The following is a 15459-nucleotide window of genomic DNA, read 5'->3' as shown; positions in this document are numbered from 1 at the left end:
AGAGACTGGTGTCCTCAAAGTTTATCAGGAAATAGCATTGAAACTTTGATGAATGAAGGAAATCCCACCCAAACAAAAGTCAGAAGCTTGTAGTCTCTATAGTGAGGAAGTGGCTGGCAATGTCAAGTACTACCTTTCCTCTCATGTGGTGAAAGTGCTGAAATACCAGAAAAAATAATTATTTTAAAAATATATTTATTTTTAATTTATTGGTGTGTGTCTATGCCTGAGTGCCACCTCTGGGCTGGTGGTCCAAGGTGCTATGAGAAAGTATGCTGGGTAAGCAATGGGGAGCAAGGTAGTAAGCTGCATCCCTCCATGAACTTTACATCAGGTCCTGCCTCTAAGTTCCTGCCTTGTTTGAGTTCCTGCTTGGACTTCCCTCAGTAATAGACTATGATGTGGCAATGTAAGCCAAAATAAACTCTTTCCACTCCAAGTTATTATTGGTCTTGTTTTATGAGAGCCCTAGAAATCCTAACAAAGACAGTAAGAATGTCCACCATGTGTACTGGTCCCTTGTTAGGTGTGATTGTCAGGCACCCAATCTGGGCACTTGGACCTGAACTTGGGTTGTTCACACGAGCATCGAGTGCTCTTACTTACTGAGCCATCTCTCCAGTCCTCATAAATTTCCTATTATTTCCAAAAAAGAAGAGTCTGTCTATGACCACTGGGAGAAAGGTTCATGAAGAATTTGGTTTCTGAGTGGGAATTAATAAGCTAGAAAATATAGTCAGGGTCTGTAGTCCATGATTAGCTGATACAGAAGCATTCCCTCTAATATTATCCTAATGCTCCAAATGTACAAGCTTCAATGAGATTTCTGTTGTCCAACTCACCGTGTCTTCGCCAATTCTTTGAGCTTTTCCCAATGCTGGACAAACTGAGCCAGTCGCTCCTGGATCTCCTCTTTCCCTACAGCAGCCTTGTCTTTCAGGCTTTCTGCTGTATCCAGCACATTCTGTAGAACAAATTATATCATTCCACAATCTCATCTTCTCAGTCAGTCATAATTTATGGAAAAGGATGTAAGTCTTTCTTAATGTCAGATTATTCATGAGCTTTTGGGACTTGAGGTGGTCCTGGGATATTAGGAATATGAAGAAATCTATACCAGTATCTACTATACTAAGCTTTCCAAAATGTGTTTGACACAAACATCCCCCCCAAACCTAGTAGGATACCCTATTTCTTCTGCTTTATTGGTTATTCATACACACAGGGGACTGTATTGCCATATCAGACTCAGAGTTATCTTTTCCAGGAATCTGAACAAACATATCATTTGTCAATAACTATCCATCAGTGTCAGAATGAATCCTTCTAGGAAAGACACTGGGATTCCTTCTAGAACCTTCTATTCAGAGGGCACAACATATGCACAAGAAGAATTGCCATGAATTGTATGAGGAATAGTTATCTCTGAATACTGTTTTTGTATTTTACAGTATTGCTTTATCTAACTATGATGCGAAGAAGTGCTTTTAGGGTTTCTATTCCTTTAGGTCTGGCAGTTGATTCCTACCTGGACAGCAGGTTCATGTGCCACCAGCTCCCCCTCTAGGCGTCTGTGTTTTTTCAGTAAGTTCTGAACACTCTGAAGATCCCTCCCACAGTCCTGGGAGCTCACTCGTAGCAACTTCTCCCTGGGACCCAGGAAGAAAGTGGGAAAATCAGAGGTTAGATATATCTAAGCAGAAACTAGTATGATAGCTTTCTGCGTGTATGTGTAGTGAGAGTGGGCAGATTCCGAAGAACTTTGGGACCATGCTTGCTAGTTTTATGACAACTTGACACAAACTAGAATTGTTGGGAAGACGGAAACTCAAGTGAAAAAATGCCCCCACAGCAATGACCCAGTGACAAGCTTGTGGTGAGTTTTCTTAATTGCTGATTGTTGTAGGAGGATCTAGTTCACTGTGGGCCATGAGGAATAAGCCAGTAAGCAGGACTCCCCCCATGGTCTTTGCCATCAGCTCCTACCACCAAGTTCCTGGCCTGTTTCAGTTCCTGCCCTGTCTTCTCTCAGTAAAAGACTGTACTGTTGAACTGTAAACTGAAATAAACCCTTTCCTCCCCAAGTTGTTTAGGTCAGGATGTTTTATAACAATAACAAGCCCCTTACTGATCAAGGAACCAACAAAAAGATAAGCAGTGGAAGAGAATTTTAGAAAATTTGATTTATGTCAACAAAAATGAAAATAACACACTAATGTCCAGCTTGTATATATTGTAACAGTCTTCCCATTAGTACTCTAGTACATGTATTAATATTTCATTTTTAAAACTATGAAAATTATATGAATTTTATTATTTTGTGTATTAATATCAATAACAATATGTAGGGATATAGTTTAGTGGTAGAAAACTTGCCTAGCTTGTAAAAAGTCTTGAGTTTGATCTTTACTGTTACAAACTACATGAAAAATTTTGAACACCAAAAGGTTATGGTATTTTATGACTACTGAAAGGTCCTATTTGACACCTTATAAAACACTTCCTTCTAATTTATGTGCAACTTGTAAGAATCTGCAGATTGGAATTTGAGAAACAAAAGGAACAAAGTAACAATGAAACAGGCAAAAACTACCGATTTGTTAAGAATTTCACACCCATATTTAAAAGAATGGGGTCAATATTGAAACTATGACAGGGGCTACCTATCATTATATATAATGCGACAAGTATAGAAAGAGTAATGGTTTTGGGCTGGAGAGGTGTGTCATTGGTTAAGAGTACTTACTTCTCTTGTAGAAGACTGCAGTTTGGGATTCCTAACACCCATATCAGGAGGCTCAACAGCAAATCTACAACTCTAGCTCTAGGGGACTGTATGTTCTCTTCTAGCCTCCATGGTCACTTGCATGAAAGCACACATATACACAGACATACTCATGAGCACATAAATAAAAACAAATATACCTTTAAAAAGTAAATAATTATGACCATGTTGTGGTCTTCTGCATTAGTTGCAAAGGGTCAGCTTTCCGTGTGCTATAATTAAGTGAACTATTTTGAAAAATGTGTATGGTGTTTGAATTTTATTCTCAGAATGTGGTTGACCTGTTCATATCTCCCTCTGCCCTTGGTTTCCTGCCTGTATCCATTGAAAGTTAAAAAGTGGAATCAATGCTTACTTTCAGTCAAGGAAGAGGTTTAAAAGTTTAATCAACATAAAAATATTACAAATTGACTTCAGCAAGGATTGAATCTGTTTGGTGAATTATCCAGTGAGTGATACATACTCTATCCAGGCTTCCTCATCATCCAGGTCTTGGAAGAACTGGAATAAGGCATAGGTCTCTTTCAGTTTCTCATGGTGTGCAGCTGCCAAACTCTGGACATTTTTGAAACGCTCATTGACACCATTCATTTTCTCTTCTATCTGCTCAATGTTGAAAGTCCCACTGGAGATCAGCTCCTTAGCCAGACCATTCAGATCTTTGAGAGGGTCCTAGAAAATCCAGTGTGTTTAGTGAATGAAGGAATATGATACTATATAGACATCAGATTTCAATCAGTAGTGGGTCTATTTCCTTGACTAGTTTGCATAGATTGCCCTTGAAGAAACTGACTTTGATATACATGACAAAGTGTCTTACACAAATATGGTTTAGCAAGAGGTGCATCAGCATTATAGATATTATACCTATATTACTCCAGATCACATTTATTCCTGGTTAACCCATTTATAGTTCTATGTTCTCTAGTGTTTGCCTGCTCTCACCAACTAGAATAATATTTTGTCTTACACTCAACTGTTTTCAAAATATCGCACTTGACACTTCCAACTAACTGATCAAAATATCCATTGGTACCCTGTTTTGTATTATTCTTGTGCAAAGAGAAATACTACAAAGTTCTGACACATCAAACCCAGAAAGCCTTTGGGGTTTTTTTTTTTTTGCTTTTTTTTAACCTTTTAATGTTTATCTTTATTACCAAGTAAAGCTTTATATGATTATTTGGTATGGAATTAACAGTAGTGTCAAAATTTTACTGTCCCATGTTAGGTTTCTACTGGAATCTTCCACAGGACCTACAGCTGCACTTACTATATGCATCCTCTCATCTGATTTTATTTTTTCTTTCCTTTATAATGTCCACTTTTCAAGGACCAACTCAATTCTAGAGTTTCATAAAGTAGTGTTTTTATGGATCTGTAGAATTATAAATAAGAATCCACTCCCCAAAGTCAGCAATGATTGTCACAATGGCTATGCCACCCATGAATTTGACGTGGCTAAAATGACTGCTGATCAGTGAGCTCAAGGCTGTAGTCACGTATTTTCCTAAAATATGAGGTCAGAAGGATTTCCACCCTATACAGAGGAATGAATTTCCACTGCTTCTAACCTCTCGTGCCAACATCTCTGCTTCCAATAGCTGATGCTTCTTAAGTAGGTTTCCTGCTGAAGTTAAGTCCCTGGCCTGATCCTTCATGGCCAGCAAGCCTTCTGCCTGGGGACAGAGAAACAGGGTAGAAAGATGCTTAATGAAAACTACATGTCAGGAGAGTGAGATGTAATACCTACGCCCAGATGTTTACCAAGAAGAGTCAAGAAAATCATTGACATATAAATTTAAATCACTTAACTGGTTATTTACTAAATTGTATGCTCCCATCTTGCCAGGTACAATTACCTCTGAAAGCCAGAACTCAAAGTCCCGGATACTTGTGTTGAACCTTTGCTGCCGACTGGCCTCGTTGAGCTTCTGCCCTTTGTCAGTTGTTCTCTCTAGGAGATAGTCCCAGTTCTCCTTTAGTTTGTCCAGTTGCTCCTAGCTCCAAGAAAGTGAGAAGTCATTATGGTCTTTGGGATCCTGGGTTTTGTGAGAACTTGAATGGGTAATGGGGTAAGATCTTGACATAAGTGAAATAGTTATACTGGAATGTCATATATTTCAAAGTAGTCATGCTGAGTCTGGCAAAATACCAGGTGTGAGGAGAAAGGAACCATTTGCAAACCAGGGTGCTGAGTTATATTCAATTACTGGTGCTTGAGCCTTGTCAAATAGAAATGGTTAAGACAGAAGCATAGTTGGAAGTCCAGGAGATGAGTATGATGGTTCTACTTCTACCCACCAAGTACTGAAAGAATGGGTTATTTCTCTTCCCATGCCTCAGGAGGCCAAACTTATCTAAGCACAGACTTTACCTGCATGTTCTCTTCATCCCCATCACACACTCTGCGCTCAATCAGGGATTTCCCCAGGTTGATGACCCCTTCCACCTGCTCGGCACGGCCATTGACTTCATTTTCAAAGGCTTGATGTTTCAGATATTTCCTCTGAAGGCAAAGCAAAAAAGTAAACCATCCCATCGTCCAGAGAAGCATGATTAAACTAAAAGAACAAAAGAACCACCCGGCACTCATACCCACAATCAAATTAAAAGAGCACCTATAGGAAGTGTTCAGTATAGAGGTAACAACTGAACCAACAATGAGATTGATGAAAGTTTCCAGGATTTCTATTTTGAACTTGCCTGGATATTAGTGGGATCTTTGTAAGATTCATCACAGGCTATGGGCAGCATCTCACTGATCCATTCCTCCAGGTCCTCGAGGTCACGATAGAACTGTTTCAGGTCGGCATAGTCTCCTAGCTTTCCCAGTTCAGCAAGCAGCTGTGTTTTGAGATCCTTCCACCTAATGGATGAAGTTGGATGATTTTCTACCCAGCATCCCTTTGCTCGATGCTACATACACGATATTTCCATCTGCCAACCTAGCCCTTTACCACTCACAGTCTCTCTTTGATCTCACATACACAACACAGTAGTTAAGTAAACTAATTTGTGAAGTATCCTTCATGCTTTTCAATCTCTAAGTCTAAGGCAGAAGATTCCCGAAGAAATGCATGTCAAAAGGACAAGAATTTAGAGATGTCTCCCTATTATGATTCTGATGCAGAGAGCAGACTTTGCATGCCTGACCTGTCTAGTACACGTTGGAGGAGAGCAGCAATCTCTTCCTTAGCATAGTGGTCATTTTCTATGAGCCTTGTGGCATGGTTCTCTAGGTCAGCAATCTTCCCTTCCTGGATAAGAGGAAAACAAAGAACACAGATGTTCATCATTAGATCTTTGATATATTTCAGGCTCTGCTGTAAAGACAAAAAATATTATTTTGTGTGTGACTTCAGATGACAGAAACAGAATTAAAGTAAATGCCTGGAACACAGAGAAACATCTACTATCCTGGGATAGTGCTACTTTCCTATAGAACAAACATTTTTCATGGCTATTGTAAATGTGAATCCTGTATTATATAAGATGTTGAAATAGATAATAGGAAGAGGTCACATTTAGTCTTAAAATTGCATTTTATTATAATGGATGCCTTAATGAGGAAAGGTTGAATGCCCATAGTTAATTTGTCAACCTCCCGTTCCTGTCCCAACATTGCCTATAAGAAGCAAAGGTGATTTGGGGATTAGCAGCCTATGTCTTCTGGGAGCAATGACATCTACACAGGGTACTTCTGTTCAAACTATTTAATTGGACCTTTTAATTAGTTTATGGTGAGAAGTTTTCCCATGACTTTTATAGTCCTGTTTAGTTTAGGTTGACACTTCCCTGCATCCCTTTTTCTTCCTGTGCCTTCTCCATATCTTTTAGTCTTTCCACGACCAACATTTCTGTTTCATTTTCACATCATACATAAACTACATGTGCTTAAAAGATCTATTTTCCTCTCTGATGGAGCACCATATATATATAAAATGTTCACTTCCATATGAATGGAAGGGTCCTGATATGAGAAAGGACATTTGTGTTTGTCTTTCTGAGTCTCAAATGGGGCTGATTGAGCCCCACTCCCTCCCTAAGGAGCTATGGCTGTAGACAAGAGGTATTTGCTCCTGTGATGTGGCCACAGGTTAGGGGCTCTTCTTTTCTGTAAAGAAACTTACACCATGTTCCTGTCAACAAGCCTAGCAAAATCCATAGGCCATGAAAACTGAAAAGAAAAAAGGTATGGCAGTAGAATTAGAGCTAGCTGAGAGGAAAAGGAGGAGGGGGTGGATGGAGAAGTGGGAGGAGGTCAAGGCTATGTAACCAGATGTGAATCTGCTCAAAACACTGCACATACATGGAATCATCATAACAAACCCATTATTATGTATAATTAACATATGCTAAGAACACAACAAGCAAAGAGAAGCAAATGAGAATTAAAATGTCTTAAAAATCAGAAAATTAGGTAAGGTTGTAGAGAATCTGTTATTGTTGCTAATAGTTATTGTTATTATAAATTTTAAATCAGTTATTACCTGAGCAGCGATTGCTTTGTCCAGGTCATCCCGTTTTTTCATCAAAGCCTGTAGACTGTTTAAGTGATCCCTGTCATCTGACCTCAGGGAATTCTCACGTGCCACCATCCAGCTCTCAACCTGTTCACACTTCCCTCGGAACAGCTATAAGGGGGTGGGTAGGTAATATCAGAGGCAGATATGAGGTAATTCTAGATGAACCAAGGAAATGATCTTATCCCTCATTGGGGATGACATAAAACAACTTGCCGGGGCTGTTACAGTCTCTCTCAAAGCATTCTCATAATGAATCTCAAGTACATTGTCACCATCATTTTTGTTTCAAACCTACCATGTGTTTTATAAGCTATAGTAAATATGAAAACGCTGTCTCTATATGGTACATCTAGTAGATACTAACTTGTTTAGTCTCTCTCTCTCTCTCTCTCTCTCTCTCTCTCTCTCTCTCTCTCTCTCTCTCTCTCTCTCCTCCCCCTCAAAACTTGAGACAGTCTTGGCTAGCTTACAACAGCAACAAATTCATTATGCAACAGGAGATAACCACGAACTACAAATTTAAGTTCTAATATTACAGATATGTTTGGTTTTCAATGGTTACTTCTTTAAAACTTTGAAAAATATTATCCATAGACTTGTGTGACACACCCATATTCTTTCCTCAGACACCATGATCATGCTTTCCTCTTTATCCTCAAATCATTCATATATTCAGTTAGTAAACATCTCCTATATTAGAATGATCTGTACTTCTTATATAAACATATTCTAATGATATTTGTAGTATTGTGACCTGTACAATGCTATTCTTAATAAAAACTAATCATTTAGTTAATTATTTAATGATAATTAGTGACAATAATCCCATTTATGTACAAGACTGATTATAATCTTGTTTTGATCTCTCCTTTTAAAAAGCTCTTAAATTTTAAAACTTTATTTTTTTTTAGTAGCATGTGTTGCCTGTCTGTGGATGAAAGAGAGGATGTGTGTGAGGGGAAGGTCTATGGTGTGCATGTGAAAGTCAGTGAAAAATTTCGTGAAGTAGGCTTTCTTCTCTACCTGTATTCTAGAATAAAAGGTCATCACACTTTTTTCAGCAAATTTCTTTGCCTACTGGACCATTTCACTGCCACTTTTCATCTCCTTTAATGAGAACAAAACCACAGAGCACAGGGATGTTCAGTCTATAACCCCGAGGACAGTGTCAGACAATCACAAGACACTGCTGTTTATAGCTCGCACAGTCTAATACAGTGAATGCCCCCAATCAGCATATAAAACCATACTCAGGTAACTGAGGTTAACCCCATACTCTCCAGAAGCTGCTATACCTGCAGTTCTAGGCACTGGTCTAGCATCTTCTTGCGGTTTTCCCAATTCTTTTCCAAATCGTCTCTCTTTAATTTAATATCCTGGAGAGTAGTTTCAATTTCGTGGCTATTACGGTGGCCTCTGTCTATAAGTTCTCTACCAAAGTCTTCTAAGGCTTGGAAAGTGGGGTCTTCTCTTTTTATGTCATCATAATGCTCCTGTGGGAAAGTAGGAGAGGGGCTAGTGAAGATTATAGAACCTTCTGCAGTGAGAAGAGAGTTTTACATCACTGCGCAGTGGCTGTGGACTGTGTAGCTGTACCTGGTGTCGCTCCAGCAAGATCTCTGTGCCAGTTAAGTCCTCAGCCAGCTCAGGTGATGATATTACACCACCAATGGCCTTGATCCAATTCTCTAGATCACTGAGAAATAAATATATTAGGACCAATCGTGGTTACCCTTACTCTTCTTGGCCTCATCAGAAGAAAGAAAACACCATCCCCCAAACTCCTCATAATACTTGTTACTTTATAAAAGCTTTCTTAGTTGACTTCATTACCTTGCATTCCTTAAAGCATCAGTGCTTTTGACTTGAAGCATTAAATGTGTCTTTCCTGTGGTCATAATGAGGTCTTCATAACCCAACAGTAAATAACACTTGTACCCAGCACATTCCTAAGGTTTCAGTACAGTGCAATGACTAGAAACGGCCCATTCTGCTTAGTGAATGTCAGCCCTTTAAGCTTTACCTGGCCTTGTTAAGGAAGAGGAAGAATTTATGAGCTTCATTCAGACTCTCCTTTCGATCACTGGTAAGACCTTGTAGCGTATCCCAAGCCTCATTCAGCTCTGTTTGCTGCTTCTGTAAGTCCTCAGTGGCATCGGGGTGTGATTCACAGAGACGCTCAGCTGTCTCCCCCAGTGTCGTCACCTGGGCAAACACAAGCATTCTGATAATCCTGTGGAATTCCTTTTGCTGTTTTTGTTTGTTTATTTGTTTGTTTTTTTAAAAGTTATAAACAAGAGGGAATGAGTAACTCTTCTGCTCAGTGATATATCAGTCTGGAATCCTTGGGTTTTAATTCTTCATATGAAAGCATTCTTTGTGCTTTGCATGAGGATGCCCAGCTATAGGTTGTATCCAATATATTTGGAATGCTCTAGTCTTCCCTTTTGGGTTTTGAGGTAGAAATAATCTTATTTAATTGCTCACTGAGGAAACACGTCTCAATATCTAGACATATTCTGACTCTTCTGGGTATGGATAGTCATTTCTCCTAGACCTTGCCTTCCACGATTGGCCACTAGTCTATTCACTTGACATTATTTAAAGAGGCAAAGGGATATAAAGTATTCATGTATACAGTAAAAGTTCAATACAGATTTTCCTGTTAATGATCATTGAGCATGGTATTTTATTGTTTTATTCTTAGGGAGAGAATATAATAATTAGTATAACGCAAGGTTTTTTGAACAGAAAAGGGATATAAGAATAATAGATTCTCCAAGAGAACCAAAGAAAGGCACATTGCTATAGGGCAAGAAGATGGAGAAAGTGTTGAAAAGGATCGAAAGCACGTGTCTTACCTTTTCTCCCAGGGGGATGATGTCTCTCTCAAAGACCTCATGCTGCCTCTGGAGGGCCTGGACACTGAGCAGGTCAGAGCCAGGGTCAGCAGCATTGAGAGCCTGGCATTTCTTATCAATCTGTTCCTTGACATCATCTGCTTCTCTGGAACACAACAGATGAAGAACATAGGAGTCATAAATACCTCAGAAGGGCGGCTCAGAAGGAAGTCACTACCACTACCACCTTCAACAGCAGTGTCATCCTTTGTGACGCATGGGCATTTAGCATTTAGGTTCCTTTCATTTAGAGGCACAGCTACTGGTGTTTTCAACTAAGTATCAGAAAACTGGCATTTCAAGACTTCTCGAGATCATACCACTGCCAGATGGTGGACCTGGAGTTTGAACCTGGTCCACTACTTGCAGAGTCTCAGAGATAACAAATACATTTCATACTTTTGCACTCTAAGCTATTCTAAAAAGCAAGACCCATCTGTGCCTTTATTTTCTCCATTTCCCATTCTCAAAACCACACTTATATGCACAAAGATACCCGTGTTCTTTTTTGTTTGACTTATTATTTGTTTGTAAGTGTGTGTGCTTCTAGTGTAGATGTGAATTTGAGAATGAAGCACTAAAAGGGTTGTTGCAGTAGATTAAGAGTGTGAAATCAGCTGTCATTTACCATCTGTTTCTTGAACATAATAACTTAAGCCCAATTCACACTTTAAATTTGATTCCCTATTATAGAAGCATAGCTGAACTACAAATTTTGTGCCTAATTAAAAACTGAATTTGGTTATCTTGGGGTCAATGTGTCAATATGTCCAATTTGTCAAGTGAGAAAATTTTTGCTGAAAAAATAATGTGGCCTATTAGTGAACTATGTTTTTTTTTAATTTTTTATTATATATTTCTTTACTTATTCCCCTTCCTGGTTTCCTGTCCATAAGTCTCCATTCCCTCCCCTTCCTCTCCCCCATACATGTGTTCCCCCTATACATCCCCCTTATTGCCCTCCTCCATATTCCCCTGCACTGGGGGTCCAACGTTGGCAAGACAAAGGGCTTTCCCTTCCACTGATGCCCCAACAAGGCTATTCTCTGCTACATATGCAGGTGGAATACTGGGTCAGTCCATATATAGTCTTTCAGTAGTAGTTTAGTCCCTGGAAGCTCTGTTTGGTTGGCATTGTTGTTTTTATGGGGTTGCAAGCTCCTTCAACTCTTTCAATACTTCCTCTAATTCTCCCCAAGGGGGTCCTATTCTCAGTTCGGTGGTTTGCTGCTAGCACTGGCCTCTGTATTGGACATGCTCTGGATGTGTCTCTCAGGAGAGATCTGTATCCAGTGTCTTTCCACATGTATTTTCTAGCTTCATCAATCTTATTTAGTTTTGGTGGCTGTATAGATATGGGCCACATGTGTGTCGGGCTCTGAATGGCCATTCCTTGAGTCGCTGCTCTAAATTTTGCTTTCATATCCCCTCCTATGAATATTTCCCCCTTTTAAGAAGGAGTGGGAGCATCTGCATTTTGGTCATCTTTCTTCTTGAGCTTTATGTGGTCTGTAGATTGCATCTTGGGTAATTTGAGCTTTTTGGCTAATATCCACTCATCAGTGAGTGCATACCAAGTGTGTTTTTCTGTGATTGAATAACCTCACTCCAGATGATATTTTCTAGTTCATTCCATTTGCCTATGAATTTCATGAAGCCATTGTTTTTAGCTGAGTAGTACTCCATTGTGTAGATGTACCACCTTTTTTGAATCCATTCCTGTGTGAATTATCTTCTTTCGAGAAAAAGGAGTGTTTACTCTCAGCTCTAGTTCTACATAGTGATTACACTTAAGGGCTCTTTGAGGGGGCTTCAGCAGAGCAATGCCATCTAAGTTTTAAGGTGTTTACCTGAGAAACATCTCAACGGCATGTGCACTGCTCAGCAGCTGATACTGCTCATCTGCCAGCCTCTTCAAGGAACTCCAGCGGGTGTTCAACTCCTAAAAGAAGTAGACACATGGATTTAGTCAGAGAGTGAGCGGTTCAGATGGCCTAGAGCTCCTAGAGCTGGCTGTGACTAGCTGGCATGTAACTTGCTTTGCTGGTAGCCCTTTAGAATGTACACAGATTCGCTTCTCTGTTGCATAGCCCAAGCTTAGTCTCCTTTTAAGAGTGCCATAGAGAATAGATTTGTTTTCTTCCCAACTGGTATTATGCGTAGGAACACTAATCCCAGGGTTACCATACATGTCTCTTGTCGAAAAGAGTATAATTAGAACCTCTAAAAATGAGTTAAAAGCATTGTCTCGGTAGTTAGATGCTGACACATTTATTTAGGAAAAAATAGCTTTATATATTCTAAATTCAATAGGCCTAGTAGCCTTGGGTCTTTATGTTTTGGTCAACAGGTTCTTTACCAATGAACCATTGGTAAAATATCCTAAATCTGATTTTTGAAGCTAAACCTGAGTTTATTGTCACTCCCTCCAAAATCTATGTGGAAGAACACAGAAGACAATAAATGTCAGTAAGGAAATCTGCTTCAGTAAAGTTCTCTCCACTGAGGTTTGTCTTTTACTGTCTATTGTAATGCTAACTATGGACCCCAAGACCTGAAGTCTGCTGTAGCCCCTGGGACCCTGCCTCCAAGTTAATTCTGATTGTTGAATAAAGACATTGACAACAGCTAATAGTTAGGCAGAAGAGACTTGGGTGGGGTTGAGATTTTGCAGGCTTGCAGGAGAGAGGACCAGGAGGAGAGAAAAGCTGCTGCTATGGAATAAAAGAACATGGAGAAGGGAGAAGGAGCACTACCATGGGATAGCCGAGTCATAAAAACATCATCATATGAATTGGCCAAATTGAAGTTGAATTGAAGAGCGTCCCAGAATGAACATAGCAAATAGAAAATGATACTGTGGAGAGCTTATGGAGAGGAAACTAGTTTCAAACAGCATAGGGTGGGGGCAGTTTCTCAGCTACTGTGCTTCCTAAGGTGATTTAAAAATATAAAGGCTGTGTGTGTCTGACTTTCATCTGGATACATACATGGTCTAAGGCAGGAAGAGCACCCGGGCCTGGATCTTTAATATTTATTACTACATCTCTGAAACAATAAAATTGGCTGGACGATTTGGCCTGCTGTCATTGGCCTATTCTAAAACTAGTTCACACTATTTTACATTCTCACCTTTGGAATATGAAGTTGGATTGATCAATGTGAAATGAGGACTCCACAGTCCAGCCTGGTGTTGAGGAGGAATAGAGGGAGCTGGTGATTACCTGCCGTATGTGAGATCCTTCTGGGGTTAGGAGGTCTTCAAAGAGCAGTTCATCAGCCACCTTATTGATATCTTTTAACCGAGGCTCGTTGCTCTTCAGATCCTGGATAAGGAAATTTATCCAAAGCAGTATAAGTCTTTTCCTTAGACATACTACCCTGACACCTGCGTGCACATTTTGTTAAATGTTACTAAAGCAAATGATCTACGTCATGTGTGATACACATGCTGCTCTCTTATTGGCGACTGTGCTGTGCCCTTAAAGACTCTAATACCAAACAGCCATCCCAAACTTGCCAGAATCATTATTTGTCTGCAGTCTGAAGAACATCTATCTCCAATTCCTTCAATTATTTTCCATGTGTTAATTTATATTATCAGAACACTTCATACTTCAGATATGTAGATATGCATATATATATATATATATATATATATATATATATATATATATATCTCCACATGGAGAATGAGAAAAGAAAAAGATGGGAAGAAACAAATTCATACTTCCAGCTATTTAGATGATATAATAAAAATGAGTGTGGAAAACATGATGCAAGTGTTCTCACGAGGTAAAAAGTAATTTTCTAGATGGGAAATCATGTCACTTTTCTTCCAACATCAGCTATTGTTTCATTTTTGAGTCCATTATGAGTCCTGTGACACTCCATGTTTGTCTGTGATTCAGTAATACAGTATGTCACAGACAAAGTGTTAAAGAATCATGGTGGCCCCTGCACTCCCTAGCAGATTTTGGAGAGTCAGTGGCTGGGGCTGAAAAGTTAAGTCGACTACTTTCAGAAATCATTGCTTTCTAGTTATTAGCAGCCCTGGGGACATGAACTGTGGATGTCCTGGAACAATGGAGAATAGTTAACAAATCAAAAATAAACACCTCAAAAATGATGTAGAAGCAATGTCTCCTCACTTACCCTCTGGAACTCGTCAAATTTCTTCTGCAGTTCCCAAACATCATCCAGTTCCACCCCAGTGTTTTCTGTCTTTTTCTCTTGGATCCACTCCAACATGTCTCCTGCCTCATAGGCTAGCAGAAACTCATTGTACCGCTGCAGCAGGCGACGCCTGCGTTCTTCTGCCCGATCTAGGAGGGAGTGGTACCTAAGTGGAAGCATTAAAAAAAAAAAACTGAAAAAAAAATGGCGGAGAAAACAGGGAAAGCATAAGAACATAGAGGATGAATTGTGTGTGTGGGTGGAGGTGAGTAAATCAAAATAATGTCAGTGAAAGAGAAGAAGAATAAACTGGGAATAAAATAGACAATAAAAGCAGAGAGATGGAGACTCTTCTATTTACAAACTGAAGGATCTCCTTCACCTAAGACTTAGGGAACATTCTAGAATAAAAGGCAGAAAGATTCTAAGAGTAAGGAGACCAGAAACTCTTACATGTGTCTCCTAGAAATAGTTTCCTAAAGAAGACAATAAACAATGACAATATCAATGGACATGCTAACACAGAAAAGGAAAAAAAAAATCTCATGAAGTCACACCCTTAGGCAAATAACTATAGGAACTTAGGCCTTCTGGGAGAGGGAGAATTAGTCTCTTCCAAGGAAAAGCCTCCTGTTGGCTATACAATGCAAAGTGGTCAGCAATGAAATCATACACACAACAAAAATAGATTCAGGAGGTTTTATGTGTATGTTTCTGCATTGATTTATCTTCTTTCTATCATATATCTATCTATCTATCATCTAAAATCAGTGAAAACTGGTCATCCATTTGAGGGGGGAATGGGAGAACATGGAGAATGTGGAGGAAGTAGTTGAAGGAGCAAGAAAAGAAATTATGTAATTATATTTTAGTTAAGTATCTTTAAAGTATTAATGGATGGAAAGAATGACTCACTTCATTACTTTTTGTGGTAGAAGAGTGAAATTTTACATGTAGCTAGATTTGAAGCAGTATGCAATATTTCTATGGATGTCTGGAGATTTTGAAGAAAGCTGGCCAAGGAGTTAGAAGATGTGGCTCCATACACGGTCTGACACTGAGACAATGC

At 39.3% G+C, this 15459-nt stretch overlaps 1 protein-coding gene across 2 annotated transcripts in view; it reads right to left on the bottom strand.

Moving 5' to 3' along the window:
• Positions 1–15459, bottom strand: part of Spta1 (spectrin, alpha, erythrocytic 1) — a 71650-nt gene that overhangs the window by 27481 nt on the left and 28710 nt on the right. For both annotated transcript variants that reach the window (XR_015635136.1, NM_001011908.4), the window contains 16 exon segments: positions 14370–14556; positions 13439–13540; positions 12065–12156; positions 10176–10320; positions 9338–9519; positions 8911–9010; positions 8610–8807; positions 7279–7422; positions 5942–6045; positions 5492–5654; positions 5163–5294; positions 4648–4785; positions 4360–4464; positions 3249–3457; positions 1529–1649; positions 843–964 (listed from right to left, as the gene is read on the bottom strand). Coding sequence is in view for 1 of the 2 variants with exons in the window: in NM_001011908.4 (NP_001011908.3) it covers positions 843–964; positions 1529–1649; positions 3249–3457; positions 4360–4464; positions 4648–4785; positions 5163–5294; positions 5492–5654; positions 5942–6045; positions 7279–7422; positions 8610–8807; positions 8911–9010; positions 9338–9519; positions 10176–10320; positions 12065–12156; positions 13439–13540; positions 14370–14556 (2244 nt within the window). In the remaining variant the exon portion in view is untranslated.

Source organism: Rattus norvegicus, chromosome 13 (genome assembly GCF_021556685.1).
Source record: "Rattus norvegicus strain SHRSP/BbbUtx chromosome 13, alternate assembly SHRSP_T2T, whole genome shotgun sequence".
In the NCBI taxonomy this organism is placed as follows: domain Eukaryota; kingdom Metazoa; phylum Chordata; class Mammalia; order Rodentia; family Muridae; genus Rattus; species Rattus norvegicus.
The sequence above is the reverse complement of the archived record's forward strand: the minus strand, read 5'-3'. Positions and strand labels throughout refer to the sequence as shown.